General features: G+C 40.8%; 1 protein-coding gene across 1 annotated transcript; it reads right to left on the bottom strand.

Moving 5' to 3' along the window:
• Positions 1-1,291: 1,291 nt before the first annotated feature.
• On the bottom strand, positions 1,292-8,312 carry LOC131722989 (tripartite motif-containing protein 16-like protein). Its single transcript, XM_059016243.1, has 6 exons — positions 7,676-8,312; positions 5,054-5,149; positions 4,630-4,863; positions 4,316-4,475; positions 3,332-3,397; positions 1,292-2,220 (listed from the first exon to the last, which is right to left on the bottom strand). The coding sequence occupies exons 1-6, from the start codon at positions 8,255-8,257 to the stop codon at positions 1,688-1,690; spliced, it is 1,671 nt and encodes a 556-aa protein (XP_058872226.1). The 5' UTR covers positions 8,258-8,312; the 3' UTR covers positions 1,292-1,687.
• Between the last annotated feature and the right edge of the window lie 6,763 nt (positions 8,313-15,075).

Genomic DNA, 15,075 nt, shown 5'->3' with positions numbered 1-15,075 from the left:
GTGTGCATATGTGTGCGTGTGTGTGTGTGTGTGTGTGTGTGTGTGTGTGTGTAGGCTATTTATTTATTTTGTGCTGGGGGGGCGTCTGGTATTTTCGTATCTCAAAGGTGGCAACCATAGCAGAAGGTGAAAGCACAGCACAAACAAACGAAGACAAAGGGGTAATTGATGATCAATTCTTTGATTGACACCTGGACACCTGCTGCACATTCCTTTAGGTAGGGAGGGCAGTGTAACCCCCACCCCATGACACTCCATTAGCAACACAGACGTTTCCAAAAACGAACACTTATCTTTTCAAACAGCATGAAAAGATAAGGGGCCGCTCTAAAGAAAGAGAAAGAAAAATGACATTTGAAGCGCTGTACTCTTTAACAACGGACTTGTTTCAATTGTGTTGCAGAGGAGAAACCCAGCTAACTGAGGAACGAGTGATTCAGTAGAGAGAGGCATGGACCCGACTCCAAGGAGAAGAAGAAGGAGTAAAGAGAATGACCCGCCTGATATGTCACAAGAGCCTGCCAGGTACTGAAAGTCTTTTCTTATTAGTTCACGGTGCGGCGGCATGCTGAATAATACCTTTACTAAGAAGCTGTTCAGGAATCCAAATCACTGAGCTGAGTCTCAAGCCCAGGGTTAGAGTCCAGACCACTCTGTGCTTTACAATGCTTCCCTATGCTTTACCAGACCTCTCTGTGCTTTACAATGCTTCACCAGACCTCTCTGTGCTTTACAATGTTTCCCTATGCTTTACCAGACCTCTCTGTGCTTTACAATGCTTCCCTATGCTTGACCAGACCTCTCTGTGCTTTACAATGCTTCCCTATGCTTTACAATGCTTCCCTATGCTTTACCAGACCTCCCTGTGCTTTACAATGCTTCCCTATGCTTTACCAGACATCTGTGGTTTACAATGCTTCCCTATGCATTACCAGACCTCTCTGTGCTTTATAATGGTTCCCTATGCTTTAGCACACCTCTCTGTGCTTTACAATGCTTCACCAGACCTCTCTGTGCTTTACAATGCTTCCCTATGCTTTACCAGACCTCTCTGTGGTTTACCAGACCTCTCTGTGCTTTACAATGCTTCCCTATGCTTTACCAGACCTCTCTGTGCTTTACAATGCTTCCCTATGCTTTACCAGACCTCTCTGTGCTTTACAATGCTTCCCTATGCTTTACCAGACCTCTCTGTGCTTTACAATGCTTTCTCATTCCCCTCTTTCTTTCTCATTCTCATTTCAAAAACCGTGTTAATGAGTATTAATAAATAAGAAGAAGTCACAATTAATCAAATTATTTATTTTATTAAATCACATTACTAAAATCTGAAAAAATAAATTAGAACAAACATTTTATGGAAATCAAAAAACAAAAACACACACACAATAAAGCAAACTTAAGTTCACTTTTTTAAAAACTGTTACAGCACTGAGTATTGGATGCCATTTTTAAAAATATATATAAAACATAATAAATCTTTAAAAAGAAATTAAATAGTTATTTTGTATGAAATACATTTGTTGCTAAAAACAAATAATTCACCTCGTATCGCTCTGCAGGTGGCGCCGTTTTACCCCCTAACTTTCATCCAAAGTTGTGTCAGATTGAACATTCCCTTCACCCGAGGAGTGGAGAGGACAGACAGGGAGTTCAATACAAAGGGTTTCTTACAACACAAAACAGTCTAGTTCAGCTGGCAGATTGTTACAGGGGAATCATAATAATAAAGCCTAAACCCAGGATAGAGCGGCTCAGTGAATGTGGTTTGGAATCTGTGCAGGAGGGTCATTGTGTCAGAGACGCCATAAAAGGACAGCGTGCTGGCATTAAAGTCCAGATACACTCCTATTCTGGGGGAGCGGGGGGCAGTTATTGCAGTTTTATTGTCATTGTGCCAGGCAGTGTAACTGGAGTCAGAGCATTCCAAACTCCAGGACTTGTCATTGTATCCAAGGCAACAGGAACGATCCCCTCCTTTCCTGCTGATTCCTTTATATGTGACTCCTATAAAAGCCCCTCCCCTACTGCACTCAATCTCCCAGTAACAGCGAGTCCCAGACAAACCCTCTCTGCAAAGCAATTGGGCCCAGCAATCAAATCTCTCTGGGTGATGAGGATATCTCTGGTTCTGTCCCCACTGTGTCACCTTTCTGTTCCCTTCAGACAGACAGAGGTGTCTATTCGCTGTGTTGGGGTCCAGTGTGAGCTGACAGGAATCTGATTGAAGAGAAGAGGACGGGTAGAGGAGAGACGGTTAGAAAAGTCAAATCACTGAGAAAATCAACAGTCATTGTCTGCTGCATCCTCACATCCTGTTTATGGAAGGTGTGTGTGTTGTTTTAATTATTTTTTTTAATACATTTTGACCACTTTTTTAAACTTTTAAATTGCATTTTCTGCCTCAAGATGGCTTCCCGTGGACCGGCATGGACCTCTCAGAACTACATTTCCCATCATCCTCCTGCTCACTGGTAATTCCATCTCAATTACATATGTGAGCAGGAGGATGATGGGAAATGTAGTTCTGAGAGGTCCATGCGGGTACATGTGAAGCCATCTATAAGTATAAAAAAGTGGTCAAAATGTAATAAAAATAAAAATAATTAAAATAATACACATAATACACACACCTCACGTAAACAGCTGTAGCAACACATGGGAACATGCAACACAATAAAATACAAAGGTCCTTATGAACCCTTTAAACCCTCTTGCTGTTTGATTGTTTTGTTCATTATAATTCCTCGATCTTATCAAACTTCTTCAATTGGAACCAATCAAATGCAGCTCTGCATACAATTACAGTTCACTTAATGTTCCTACAGGGTATGTGTTGCCATTGTACCCACTCAGACCCCTTGCTTACTAAATATCTTCAATAGAATATCATCCACTCTTCAAATATCTGTCTAATATTTTAATGAGCAATCCATCCCACAAGTGCAGTAATACTGCAATATACATTTACTACCAGCACAGGATGACTGGGAGGGATAGCTGTTCATTTTACCCCACAACTGGTTTCACATGCATTGTACATGTATTAAAAGATGGGATGATTATCTATTCAGGGATACCAAGATATTTAGGGAGAGAAAGGTCTGAGTGGAAAAACAGGCAACAAATGCCCCTCCCCCAGTCATTCTGCATGTATTCATCTGAACCAATACTTGTTGGAGAGGAGTGTAGATTAATGGCTTCACAATTACTAATTAATAATAATAATTGCTCCCCTCAAGCTCCACCCCTCCCTGTTCTGTAGTGTTAGCTCTTCTCTCAATGGAGTGACACATCTTTCAATCAAATGTTTCAGTGAAAACAGACTTACATTTTAAAAACTCAGCTCTGTTCCTTGGCTCTGGAGCCTGCAGACTGTAAACTGCAACTTCATTCACTGGGCAGAAAAAAGAGAGAAAAATAGAATTGAAACATGTGGATTAATACACAACACACACAAGACTCCAAACAGCAATCTGAAAAGAAACAAGGCTTATTCACGGCATTTCAGGATATAAAAATCCGTACTTCAAGATGTTCATGATTACAATGAATATGTATTCCTTCTGTATCGGAGCAGCAGCCAAAGTCAATGTGAACACGTCTGCCACTGCACTGGAGTCTTGTGTTCCTTCCTCTCCATCACATATCTTTGCCCAACAGTACGGTGTCCATATTAGGACACCCTTGTGCATCAAACATACAGCAGTCATTGTCTGCTCCATCCTTCCTCCTCTCTGCTTCATCAGTCCGTTCCATCCTCCATTCTCCCTCCTACCACCTCCCTGCTCCCTCCTGCATGCACCGTTCTCCATCCAGTCTGCTTCATCACTCCCTGCTCCTTCCTCCCTGCTCCCTTCTCCCTGCTCCCTCCTCCATGTTGCCTCCTCCCACTTATGTGCTCCCTCCTCCTTGCTCACTTTCATGCTCCCTCCTCCCTGCTGTCTCTTCCAGTCTTCATGCTCCATTCTCTCTGCTCCCTCATCCCTGTTGCCTCCTTCCTGTCTCCTCCCTGATCTCTCCTTCATGCTCCCTCCTCTCTCTTCCACCCTCTCCTACATGCTCCCTGCTTAATTCTCTCTTCTCCGTCCCTGCTCCCTCCTCCATGCTCCCTGCTCTGCCCTCCCTGCTCCCTCCTCCATGCTGCCTCCTCACTCCTTCCTCCTCCCTGCTGCCTCCTCCCTTCTCAATACTACATTATTTATATAGCCAGCAATCTGCAAGAGGTCTTTATTAATGTCTTGCAAGTCCTGTCCCTCCTCAAGCCATGGTCTATTTGAGAAATCTCTACCAAAGGAATCTATTTCACACCAACCTGTTGTGGTTATTTTGACTAATTCCCCCTTGCAGAAGTCCTCAATATGGTCTTTAAGTTCAGATACAGCTTTCCTCACAGCCTCAAAAGAGATATCTGTATTGACAGTAACGCTGGGTAAGTCTCCAGCTTCAGGAGGGGCACAGAGAGACTGGAAATTCTACAACAGGAAAGTGGAGAAAAGGAGTTTTCAGTGAAACAGAATGGGGTCCAAAACATTCCTGGGGAAAAGCAAGGATTCATTCAATTGGAGAGGTCTGTCTGAAACCGTCCCAGTTATGGACTTGAGATTTTCTAACAAGCAGTGATGTTACCTGTAGAAAATGGATGTGATCCTCTGTCTCTGAAAGCTGTTTCAGCTCAGCGTTTCTCCTCCTTAGCTCAGCAATCTCCTGCTCCAGTTTCTTCATGAGTCCTTCAGCCTGATTCACTGCAGCCTTCTCGTTAGCTCCAATCAGCTCAATAACCTCAGTGTGGATCTTCTCAATGGATCGGATCAGCTCAGTAAAGATCTTCTCACTTTCCTTTATTTCTATGCATGCAGATCTCTGAGTGAAAGAACACAGTAGAGGAGACATGGTTAGAATTGATATCAAAAACACATCAGGCATAGACAGTAAACTTCTGTAGATGTGTTCCGGTCCATCTGTTAATAATAATAATAATAATAATAATAATAATAATAATAATAATAATAATAATAATAATAATAATACCCCCCTTCTTTTCAATACCCACTTTCAGTGACTCCACAGCCTGTTTCAGCTCCTCAGTTTCTTTCAGTCTCTCCTGGATTCTCTGTTGTATTTCTGTCTGTGTCTCTCCCAGCTGCTTCTGTGTAGAAACACAGTGACACAGTGACATTTCTGACAGGGCATTGAGTGATATCCTGTCACACTCAATACAGACTATTTCAGAGCAGGCTGTGTTTTCACACCTCTCCCCCCTTTATATGAAGTTAGATTAACATAAGAACATAAGAACATAAGAAAGTTTACAAACGAGAGGAGGCCATTCAGCCCATCTTGCTCGTTTGGTTGTTAGTAGCTTTTTGATCCCAGAATCTCATCAAGCAGCTTCTTGAAGGATCCCAGGGTGTCAGCTTCAACAACATTACTGGGTAGTTGGTTCCAGACCCTCATGATTCTCTGTGTAACGATACACACATTATGCACACAGATACCCTAAGGGTCGAATGCACCAGCGTGGATTAACCACTAACCCAGATTAAATCAAGGATTATATTTGAATCATGTTGCACAAAACTTTAAACCAGGATTTATATGTAATCCTTGTTTAAAATTAATCAAAGTTTAAACATTTAAAAGATTAAATATAATGACATTGCACCACTCATTTTAATCCATGTTTAAATGTGATAGCTGAATTAAATTGAAACCTTCCTTGGAGGTGGTTTAAACTTGGACAAAGGCAGCAGTTTCAGACAACATGTGTGTATAGTAGGAAGATACAGCACCATCTAGTGCACAGCTGCCAGCAATACAAAAGGACACTTGATCCACAGTAGCTGTCCACTAGATGGTACTGTTTCATACTAGTAACAGTGAATGATTGCTGATCTAGCATGTGTTACATGTTTGTTTTGTCAAGCACCTAGGAAACTGAAGCAGCTTTCTCTTTAATGGATATTTAGGGCTTCTGATTTCCGTTTTTAATCGATAAACACAGATAAAACAGCACTGAAACAAAACAATGAAATCAGTGTAAAAAATGCCTAAATACACAAAATCCCTAGAAGACCCGTGACCAGAAGGACTTCACTGTGGAAGAGAGCAAAGGAAAGAGGGGACTAGTAGAGTGGTCGAAAAATTGTAGATTTTAACAAAAAAATCCCAAATAGGTTATTAAATTTTGTTTTAAACTAACTTAAACATATCTGTTTTAATCATGTAAAAATGTGTTTTAACGCACCAAATTACGCTATTTTTCTGCCCGATTTATATTGAATATCATATTAATCTTGTATATTGTATATCATATTAATCTTGTATATTGAATATCATATTAATCTTGTATATTGTATATCATATTAATCTTGTATTTTGTATATCATATTAATCTTGTATATTGTATATCATATTAATCTTGTATATTGAATATCATATTAATCTTGTATATTGTATATCATATTAATCTTGTATATTGAATATCATATTAATCTTGTATATTGTATATCATATTAATCTTGTATATTGAATATCATATTAATCTTGTATATTGTATATCATATTAATCTTGTATATTGAATATCATATTAATCTTGTATATTGTATATCATATTAATCTTGTATATTGAATATCATATTAATCTTGTATATTGTATATCATATTAATCTTGTATATTGATTATCATATTAATCATGGTCTTTTCTGCTTTTTTTTAATTAGGTGCTTGACTTTTCTGGGAATGTCATTTTTAAAAAGTTTAACTAATTAAACTATAATATCTTAAACAATGAAACTGATATATGATTTTATTAAGTCAAAAGACACATATTAAAAACAATAGGAATACAAATCATGCTAATTTTACACTACAAATTCCAAAGCACCACAAAACAGCTGAACAAATCCGTCTAACCCTGTGAGGCAGGGCTGAGGTCCTGCATGTGTAAATAATGTTTTTGGTAATCAAGTTTGTGCTAGATATGGCAAGGCATATTCAAATCCAGGTGTGGAATGTGGCCAGGTGTTAACTGATTAATTGATTATCTCTTAGCCCTGGCCACATGCCTTTAAAAAGGGTCTGAAAAGCCAGTTTCTTGGTTCTACAAGCAGGGATACAGACTGTCTGGGAAGGAGAGTGTTGCTGTAGGATCCTCACGACTGCGTGTGTTAACCAGGGTGAGAAAAACACAAGAGGAAAAATGTATCTCGGATCACTGTGTGAGTTAACCAGGATCGCTAGCACTGGAAGGAATAGGGAACAAGTTTAGGGGATTTTAATCCCATGCAAGTCTAGAGAGGAGGTGTCAGGGAGACTGTTCCTGGAGCGGGACCTCCTTTCTTGTTTGGTCAGCTTTTATTTTTTAGTTGTTTTCAAGCAGTGTTTAGTTTTTAAATGTTTTGTGTTTTTTATATCATAGAAAACCTCCTGTGTCTCTCCTGTCAATCAGCGATAGCCACACCCATAACAACACCCCTGTTACACCCTGAAATACATTGTAGCACATCATAGTTTAGAAAGAGCAATTAAAAAACTAGGGCTCTTTAAATAGCTCTAAAAAAATAAAATCTGATCTGATGTGAAACTGTATAACCTAGTAAACAGACATGTTAAATATCCCTGGGAATTCTTATCTTCTAGGATAGCTACAAGGAAATAGTTCAAACCCTTACCTGTTTCACACTCCTTTCTTTCTCAGCTGAGACTGTATCATGGCTCTTGTGATCCTCGTCTGTACACAACCAGCAAATACACGTCTGATCGGTTCTACAGAAGACCTCCAAAACCTTCTGGTGTTCAGCACAAAGCTTCTGCTCCAGATCTCCAATTGCATTGATCAGCTTGTGCCTCTTTAATGGAGTAACCTCACTGTGTGGCTTGACGTGTGTTTCACAGTAAGAGGCCAGGCACGTCAAACAGGATTTCACAGCTTTGAACTTTCTCCCAGTGCAGAAATCACACGGCACATCTCCAGGTCCAGCATAACTTTGAGCAGGAGGAGGATTGAGTCCTGTCTTCTTTAATTTCTCCACAACTTCAGCCAGCACGGTGTTTCTGCGCAGAACAGGCCTTGGGGTAAAGGTCTCTCTGCACTGGGGGCAGCCGTAGACACCTGTATGATCAGTCTGATCCCAGCAGTTCTTAATACATCCCATACAGTAACTGTGTCCACATGGGATAGCGACTGGGTCCTTCAATAGCTCCAGACATACTGGACAGTTCAAGTGCTCCTCTGACCACAAGTTTGAAGCCATTCTTGCTCCAGAGAGACAGCGAGACTGACGATTTCACATCAGAAACTTCACTGTGCTGATTTCCTGGAATTGTGTACAGCTCTGAGAGGCGAGGTTTTGGACTCAAGCCAGGTTTAGACAAGCAGGCTGAGCAGAAACTGCTGAGAACTGTTCTCCTTGTTGAAGAAGTCTCTGCTCAGCCTGCTTTTCTAAACTTGGCCTCAGTCCCAAACCCCGCCTCTTAGAGCTTTATATAACTCCTGGAATTCAGAAACACTGGTAAGTTTCGTTTCTTGTGAAACCCATCCCTGTCTCTGTATCATCTCAACAGAAACAGCAGAAGCACATATTGTGATTCCAGCCCAGGATCACACTTCATGGTGAATCGAGGGTATTGACACAACTATTCCAATGGCTGGAGTTCCATCCTTCTTATATTCCTGTACAGAACTAGACACTCTAACACAGCAGTCAAACCCATTGTTAATACTGTGATAAATCAGGAGAAATGGACAGTCTAAACATGGAAACAAGCTTGTTCTTGTTATTCCACTTGTTCTCCTTGTTGAAGAAGAAATCTCCCCTCCCCTCCAAAAACAATTGAGAACTGAAGTGGGGTCATTTCTGTCCATTTTACCCAATCAGATCCGCAGCCAACGAATTCCCAGCTATGTTAATTCATTTTGGGGATACAAATGTGTCTTTTTTGTCCTTGGTAGGTACCCATGATAGATTATATGTAAGGCTAGTGTACAGTGTATTGCACCTTATGGCTAAGGGACAGAAAAGTCTAAGCTTAAAGCAATAGGCTATCCGATCACCAAAAGCAAAGATAACATAAGTGTAAAAGGATGAAAAAAAAATATCTGTATTTTGCAAACGGCTTCATTGTTTATTTATTTATGAATTGCAAAGGGCTGCATTTTCTAATTTGTAGTAGCTTCAGTTTTTTTTAATCTGACTCATAAAACAACCAAACTACAAAGCACTATCATTTTATGAGTCAAATGGTAATAATTTAAAATGTTTAATTAATTGTGTCACATAAAAATAAAAATAAAAAACAGTAAAAATCTCAGTAAATTATCAATAGTTGTAAACATCTCAGTTTCTGCTAAACCTTTTTATCAAAACCTCAGTCCAAACCCCGCCTCTTAGAGCTTTATATAACTCCTGGAATTCAGAAACACAGGGAAGTTTCATTTCTTGTGAAACCCATCCCTGTCTCTGTATCATTTCAACAGAAACAGCAGAAGCACATATTGTGATTCCAGCCCAGGATCACACTTCATGAGGAATGGAGGTTTTAAATCAGAAAGAGATGGTTTTACACAGTCTGCATTGGAATCTGGCTGCATGTCTGATAATGCACATCTGTATCTGAAGAGTAACTCTCCTGTTAAGCCTGTACTATATGTGCTGCCTGAGCTCCATAAATCACTTGATAATCCACCAGGTCGTCCCATAGTTTCTGCTCTTGGTTCTCTCATTGAACCTCTCTCAAATTACATTGATTAGTATCTCAGACCACTAGTGGAGGAGTTACCCTCATCTCTAAGGGATAGAAGTGTGTTAATAAGCCAACTTTCTAAAATAAGTTACAAAATCAGAACATTATCCTTATTTCCCTTGATGTTATGAGTTTGTACATCAATATCCCACATGCAGATGGCTTAAATGCATTGAGGATCTTTTTAGATAAATGAACCGCTATGCATATTCCTTCCACAGCTTGTTTGCTTGATATGGCACACATTGTTCTCACTAGAAATGATTTTGCACACGAGAACAAGTTTTATTTGCAGGTACAGGGCACAGCCATGGGTGCTTCTTCTGCCCCTGAATGTGTCTTTTAATGGGATTTTTAGAGCATCACCATGTTTACTCACAACACTTTATATTCACTATATCTTTTCTATCTGGACTGGTGCAAGTTTTGAATTGAACGCCTGTGTGGATCATCTCAATACAAACCCCTCTTAGAGCTTCATAGAACTCCTGGAAATCAGAAACACAGGGAAGTTCCATTTGCTGTTGTGAAAGCATGGATCTCTGTCTCACTGCAGGAAGAACCTGTGTCAATATTCACCTGCCATAACACTGTCAATAGAGTGTACACCATGGGACTGATTCACCTGCCATAGCACTGTCAATAGGGTGTACACCATGGGACTGATTCACCTGATATAACACTGTCAATAGCACAGCATGGGACTGATTCACCTGCCATAGCACTGTCAATAGAGTGTACACCATGGGACTGATTCACCTGCTATAACACTGTCAATAGGGTGTACACCATGGGACTGATTCACCTGCCATAGCACTGTCAATAGGGTGTACACCATGTGACTGATTCACCTGCTATAACACTGTCAATAGGGTGTACACCATGTGACTGATTCACCTGCTATAACACTGTCAATAGGGTGTACACCATGGGACTGATTCACCTGCTATAACACTGTCAATAGGGTGTACACCATGGGACTGATTCACCTGCCATAGCACTGTCAATAGGGTGTACACCATGTGACTGATTCACCTGCTATAACACTGTCAATAGGGTGTACACCATGGGACTGATTCACCTGATATAACACTGTCAATAGCACAGCATGGGACTGATTCACCTGCCATAGCACTGTCAATAGAGTGTTCACCATGGGACTGATTCACCTGTCATAGCACTGTCAATAGGGTGTACACCATGGGACTGATTCACCTGCTATAACACTGTCAATAGCACAGCATGGGACTGATTCACCTGCTATAGCACTGTCAATAGCACAGCATGGGACTGATTCACCTTCTATAGCACTGTCAATAGCACAGCATGGGACTGATTCACCTGCCATAGCACTGTCAATAGCACAGCATAGGACTGATTCACCTGCTATAGCACTGTCAATAGCACAGCATGGGACTGATTCACCTGCCATAGCACTGTCAATAGCACAGCATGGGACTGATTCACCTGATATAGCACTGTCAATAGCACAGCATGAGACTGATTCACCTGCTATAGCACTGTCAATAGCACAGCATGGGACTGATTCACCTGCCATAGCACTGTGAATATCACAGCATGGGACTGATTCACCTGCTATAGCACTGTCAATAGCACAGCATGGGACTGATTCACCTGCCATAGCACTGTCAATAGCACAGCATAGGACTGATTCACCTGCTATAGCACTGTCAATAGCACAGCATGGGACTGATTCACCTGCCATAGCACTGTCAATAGCACAGCATGGGACTGATTCACCTGATATAGCACTGTCAATAGCACAGCATGAGACTGATTCACCTGCTATAGCACTGTCAATAGCACAGCATGGGACTGATTCACCTGCCATAGCACTGTGAATATCACAGCATGGGACTGATTCACCTGCTATAGCACTGTCAATAGGGTGCACACTATGGGACTGATTCACCTGCCAGGGATCTGGATCACAATTAAATCAGTCATGTGAGGGTCAGCCCTCTTCTCATATCACTGGTACATCAGTAGAAAGACTATTTTCACAGGTGTGCACTGTTCTGTTGGGGTAGGGGTACAGGTGTAGAAGAGGTGGGGAAGAACGATGGGTGAGAGGATATAGAAATAGCTGAACATGCGCTACAGAAATTGTTTAGTAATGATTACCTGACATGTTTATTAGCAGGTCATTTTGAATGTACTGAAATAGAATTCTGTATTAAACTGGAAACAGTGCTCACTAGTTAAAGTACTGATACTTGTGGACAAAGACATTCTACTGAACAGAACAGCAAATCTGCACAATCTAATCCTGATTGTATTGTATACAATGCTGAGATCTAACCCACTATAAACATTTAGTTAAATAATAACATATGCAGTCTAAACATGCCCAATGCTCCCTTGAATCACCCTTAACTTTAAAGTCCTCTCACAGAGGAACATGTTGTAAAGGACAACACGGGTTTAAAGGACAAGTCAGGAAGGATCGAGGGACATTGCGCAGCTGCACTGGAAAAGTATCATATTGATATTATTATAGTCATTGATATTGTATGTATTATTGTGCATGTGTATAAATATGTGTATTATGAAAGCATATATTAAAAATAACATTAAAATGGAAACCTCTATGCTTGGGGTACGCAGACAGCTGATAGCTCTGGAAGGGGGCATGTGACCATCATAAGTCTGGGAGCCCCTGCTCTGGAGTATAGTGATAGTGCTGCTTGAATCACTATACCTTTTCTACACTCCACAGTATTAGAAGAACAAATCTGTATCAAACTATAGCATGATTTCAATAACTCTGCCAGCTAATGCAAGTGAAGAGGATCTGGTGGCTGCTGTATGTCTTTTGAGAAGTGAAAACCCAAAGCTGAACCGTCAGTCCATTCCAGATATATCTGCAGGTGTGATGAAGGACCAAAGAGCTTCACAGCTTATCATTGCAAAGCCTTTCATCACTCATGAAGAACACATGACATGTCCCTGCAGATATACTGAGAGTCCTCGATTTCTCTCCAGTAGAAAGGAAAGATCTCTTCTGACTCACTCCAGGATTTCTCATGCAAACCCATCACGTGTCCTGTATATAGGACTGGGTTCTTGGAAGGATGTCCCGCCCGCATTCAGAGTCTCTACTGGGAATGGGCCTGTCCCATTGGAAGAAAGCTTCAGTCTTGAAGGAGCGCTGTGACAGAGGGTGCCATTCTCAAACTCCTGTCCCACTCTCTCCTCTCCGCCCCTCTCACACTGATTCAGCAGTTTCTGCTCCCCCTGCTTGTCTAAACCTGTCCTCAGTCCCAAACCCCACCTCTTAGAGCTTTATATAACTCCTGGAATTCAGAAACACTGGTAAGTTTCGTTTCTTGTGAAACCCATCCCTGTCTCTGTATCATCTCAACAGAAACAGCAGAAGCACATATTGTGATTCCAGCCCAGGATCACACTTCATGGTGAATCGAGGGTATTGACACAACTATTCCAATGGCTGGAGTTCCATCCTTCTTATATTCCTGTACAGAACTAGACACTCTAACACAGCAGTCAAACCCATTGTTAATACTGTGATAAATCAGGAGAAATGGACCGTCTAAACATGGAAACAAGCTTGTTCTTGTTATTCCACTTGTTCTCCTTGTTGAAGAAGAAAACTCCCCTCCCCTCCAAAAACAATTGAGAACTGAAGTGGAGGCATTTCTGTCCATTTTACCCAATCAGATCCCTCGCTTTCTAAATATATTGGTGCATCTGAAAAGATTATAGCACCGTCTTCAAATACAAGCTAAAGATTGTCAGCTTGTCATGTTACTTTCACAATGAAAATAAATAAATAAACTAATTTAAAATGATTAAATAAGGTTGTATTTAAGTTTTAATATAAGAGATATGATTTTTCAATTTGCACTTTAATCAAAACAATGTAATAGTTTTAAATTTGATCAGCAATAAGTGCATGTAAATATTTTTTATTAAATAAATACAATTGAAAATAGGTTGATTAAAGTATTGTTTATATCATCTATATATTCTTAATATTACATTTCTGATCTTTAATATCCTAGTATGTGTGTGCTGAATGATTCAATGTGATTTTTGCTTAGATCTTTATTTGAAATGCTTCCTAACTATTCCAGCAAGAATTGCCTCTGAAAACTCTTGTCCAGGCTGATTGTGTGGAAACAAGGTGGGGAAGCATATTGGTGGTGCGCTGGGCACTGAAGTCCACAGGGTAAGCATTGTGCACTGCAGCCCGTGCAACAGTCATACGCTTCCCCACAATCAGCCTCCAGGAGTCTTTTCAGAAGCAGTGTTTTGCTGGAATAGTTAGTAAGCATGGTGAATAAAATCTAATCAGAAACAGCCATAGAAAATCCTCATCAGGTAAGACATGTAAAGAACATGATGACGTTTAAACCTTTAACCTCAGTGTGGTCCCCATGAGTGTTCATTAATATCTATCTATCAGGAGAGTTTTCAAAATGAGCAATTGTATCTGTTCATGAAAACACAGCAGCATGGCTGATTGAAATGAAATCTCTTTGAAATGTTTGATGAAGGGGGTCAGGAGGTGGGGTCCTATTACCTGTAACACAGGAAGGAAGGAAGTGAACGGGGAGAGGAAACCAGTGTGGGGGCTGCAGGATCAATGGGCTTCACCTGAGTCAAAGAGAGTGGAAATAAAGAAGTGTGGAAAACAAAACGAGCAACAGCAAAACAAGAAGGGACTTGAGAGAAGGATGTTCTGCTGATGAGAGGGAAGACATTGTCTGAAATGAATAAAACAAATAGTGCACAGATTTGAAAAGTAGCTCCCTTGATTGTGAGCTTTGTTTGAGTGTCTGTTCTCTATAAAATGGTTTTAACTCTTGAAATCAGCACTGTAATAAATGAATATGTCAGTAACGTACACACCCTGTCTGATAACACTAGAACATGTCTAGTTCTCATAATATACAGCCTCCCCTGGACTGGAGGGACCACCCTTCACGTTCTCTTAGGGGGGTGAGCAGTTCAGACTCTGTGCCTCAAGCTTGCCCTGAACTGGAGGGAAGAAAGCAGTTGGTGCTCATAGACAAGTTTGTGGTTGAGGACTAATAGACTTTGAGATGTGGATTAATGCCCACGAAGATCGAACTCCACCAAACTCACTTCCCTTGTGAACTTCTGAGGATTCAGACCCACACAGAAGTGAAGGTCTAGTGCAGCCAAATACATACTGTAGCTATAGAAGGGTTACTGTGACAATGCCATTCTCAAACTCCAGTCCCACTCACAACTCTCTCCTCTCCACCCCTCTCACACTGATTCAGCAGTTTCTGCTCCTCCTGCTTGTCTAAACCTGGCC

Source organism: Acipenser ruthenus, chromosome 52 (assembly GCF_902713425.1).
Source record: "Acipenser ruthenus chromosome 52, fAciRut3.2 maternal haplotype, whole genome shotgun sequence".
NCBI classification, from domain to species: Eukaryota; Metazoa; Chordata; class Actinopteri; order Acipenseriformes; family Acipenseridae; genus Acipenser; species Acipenser ruthenus.
This window is presented reverse-complemented; position numbering and strand designations above follow the sequence as displayed.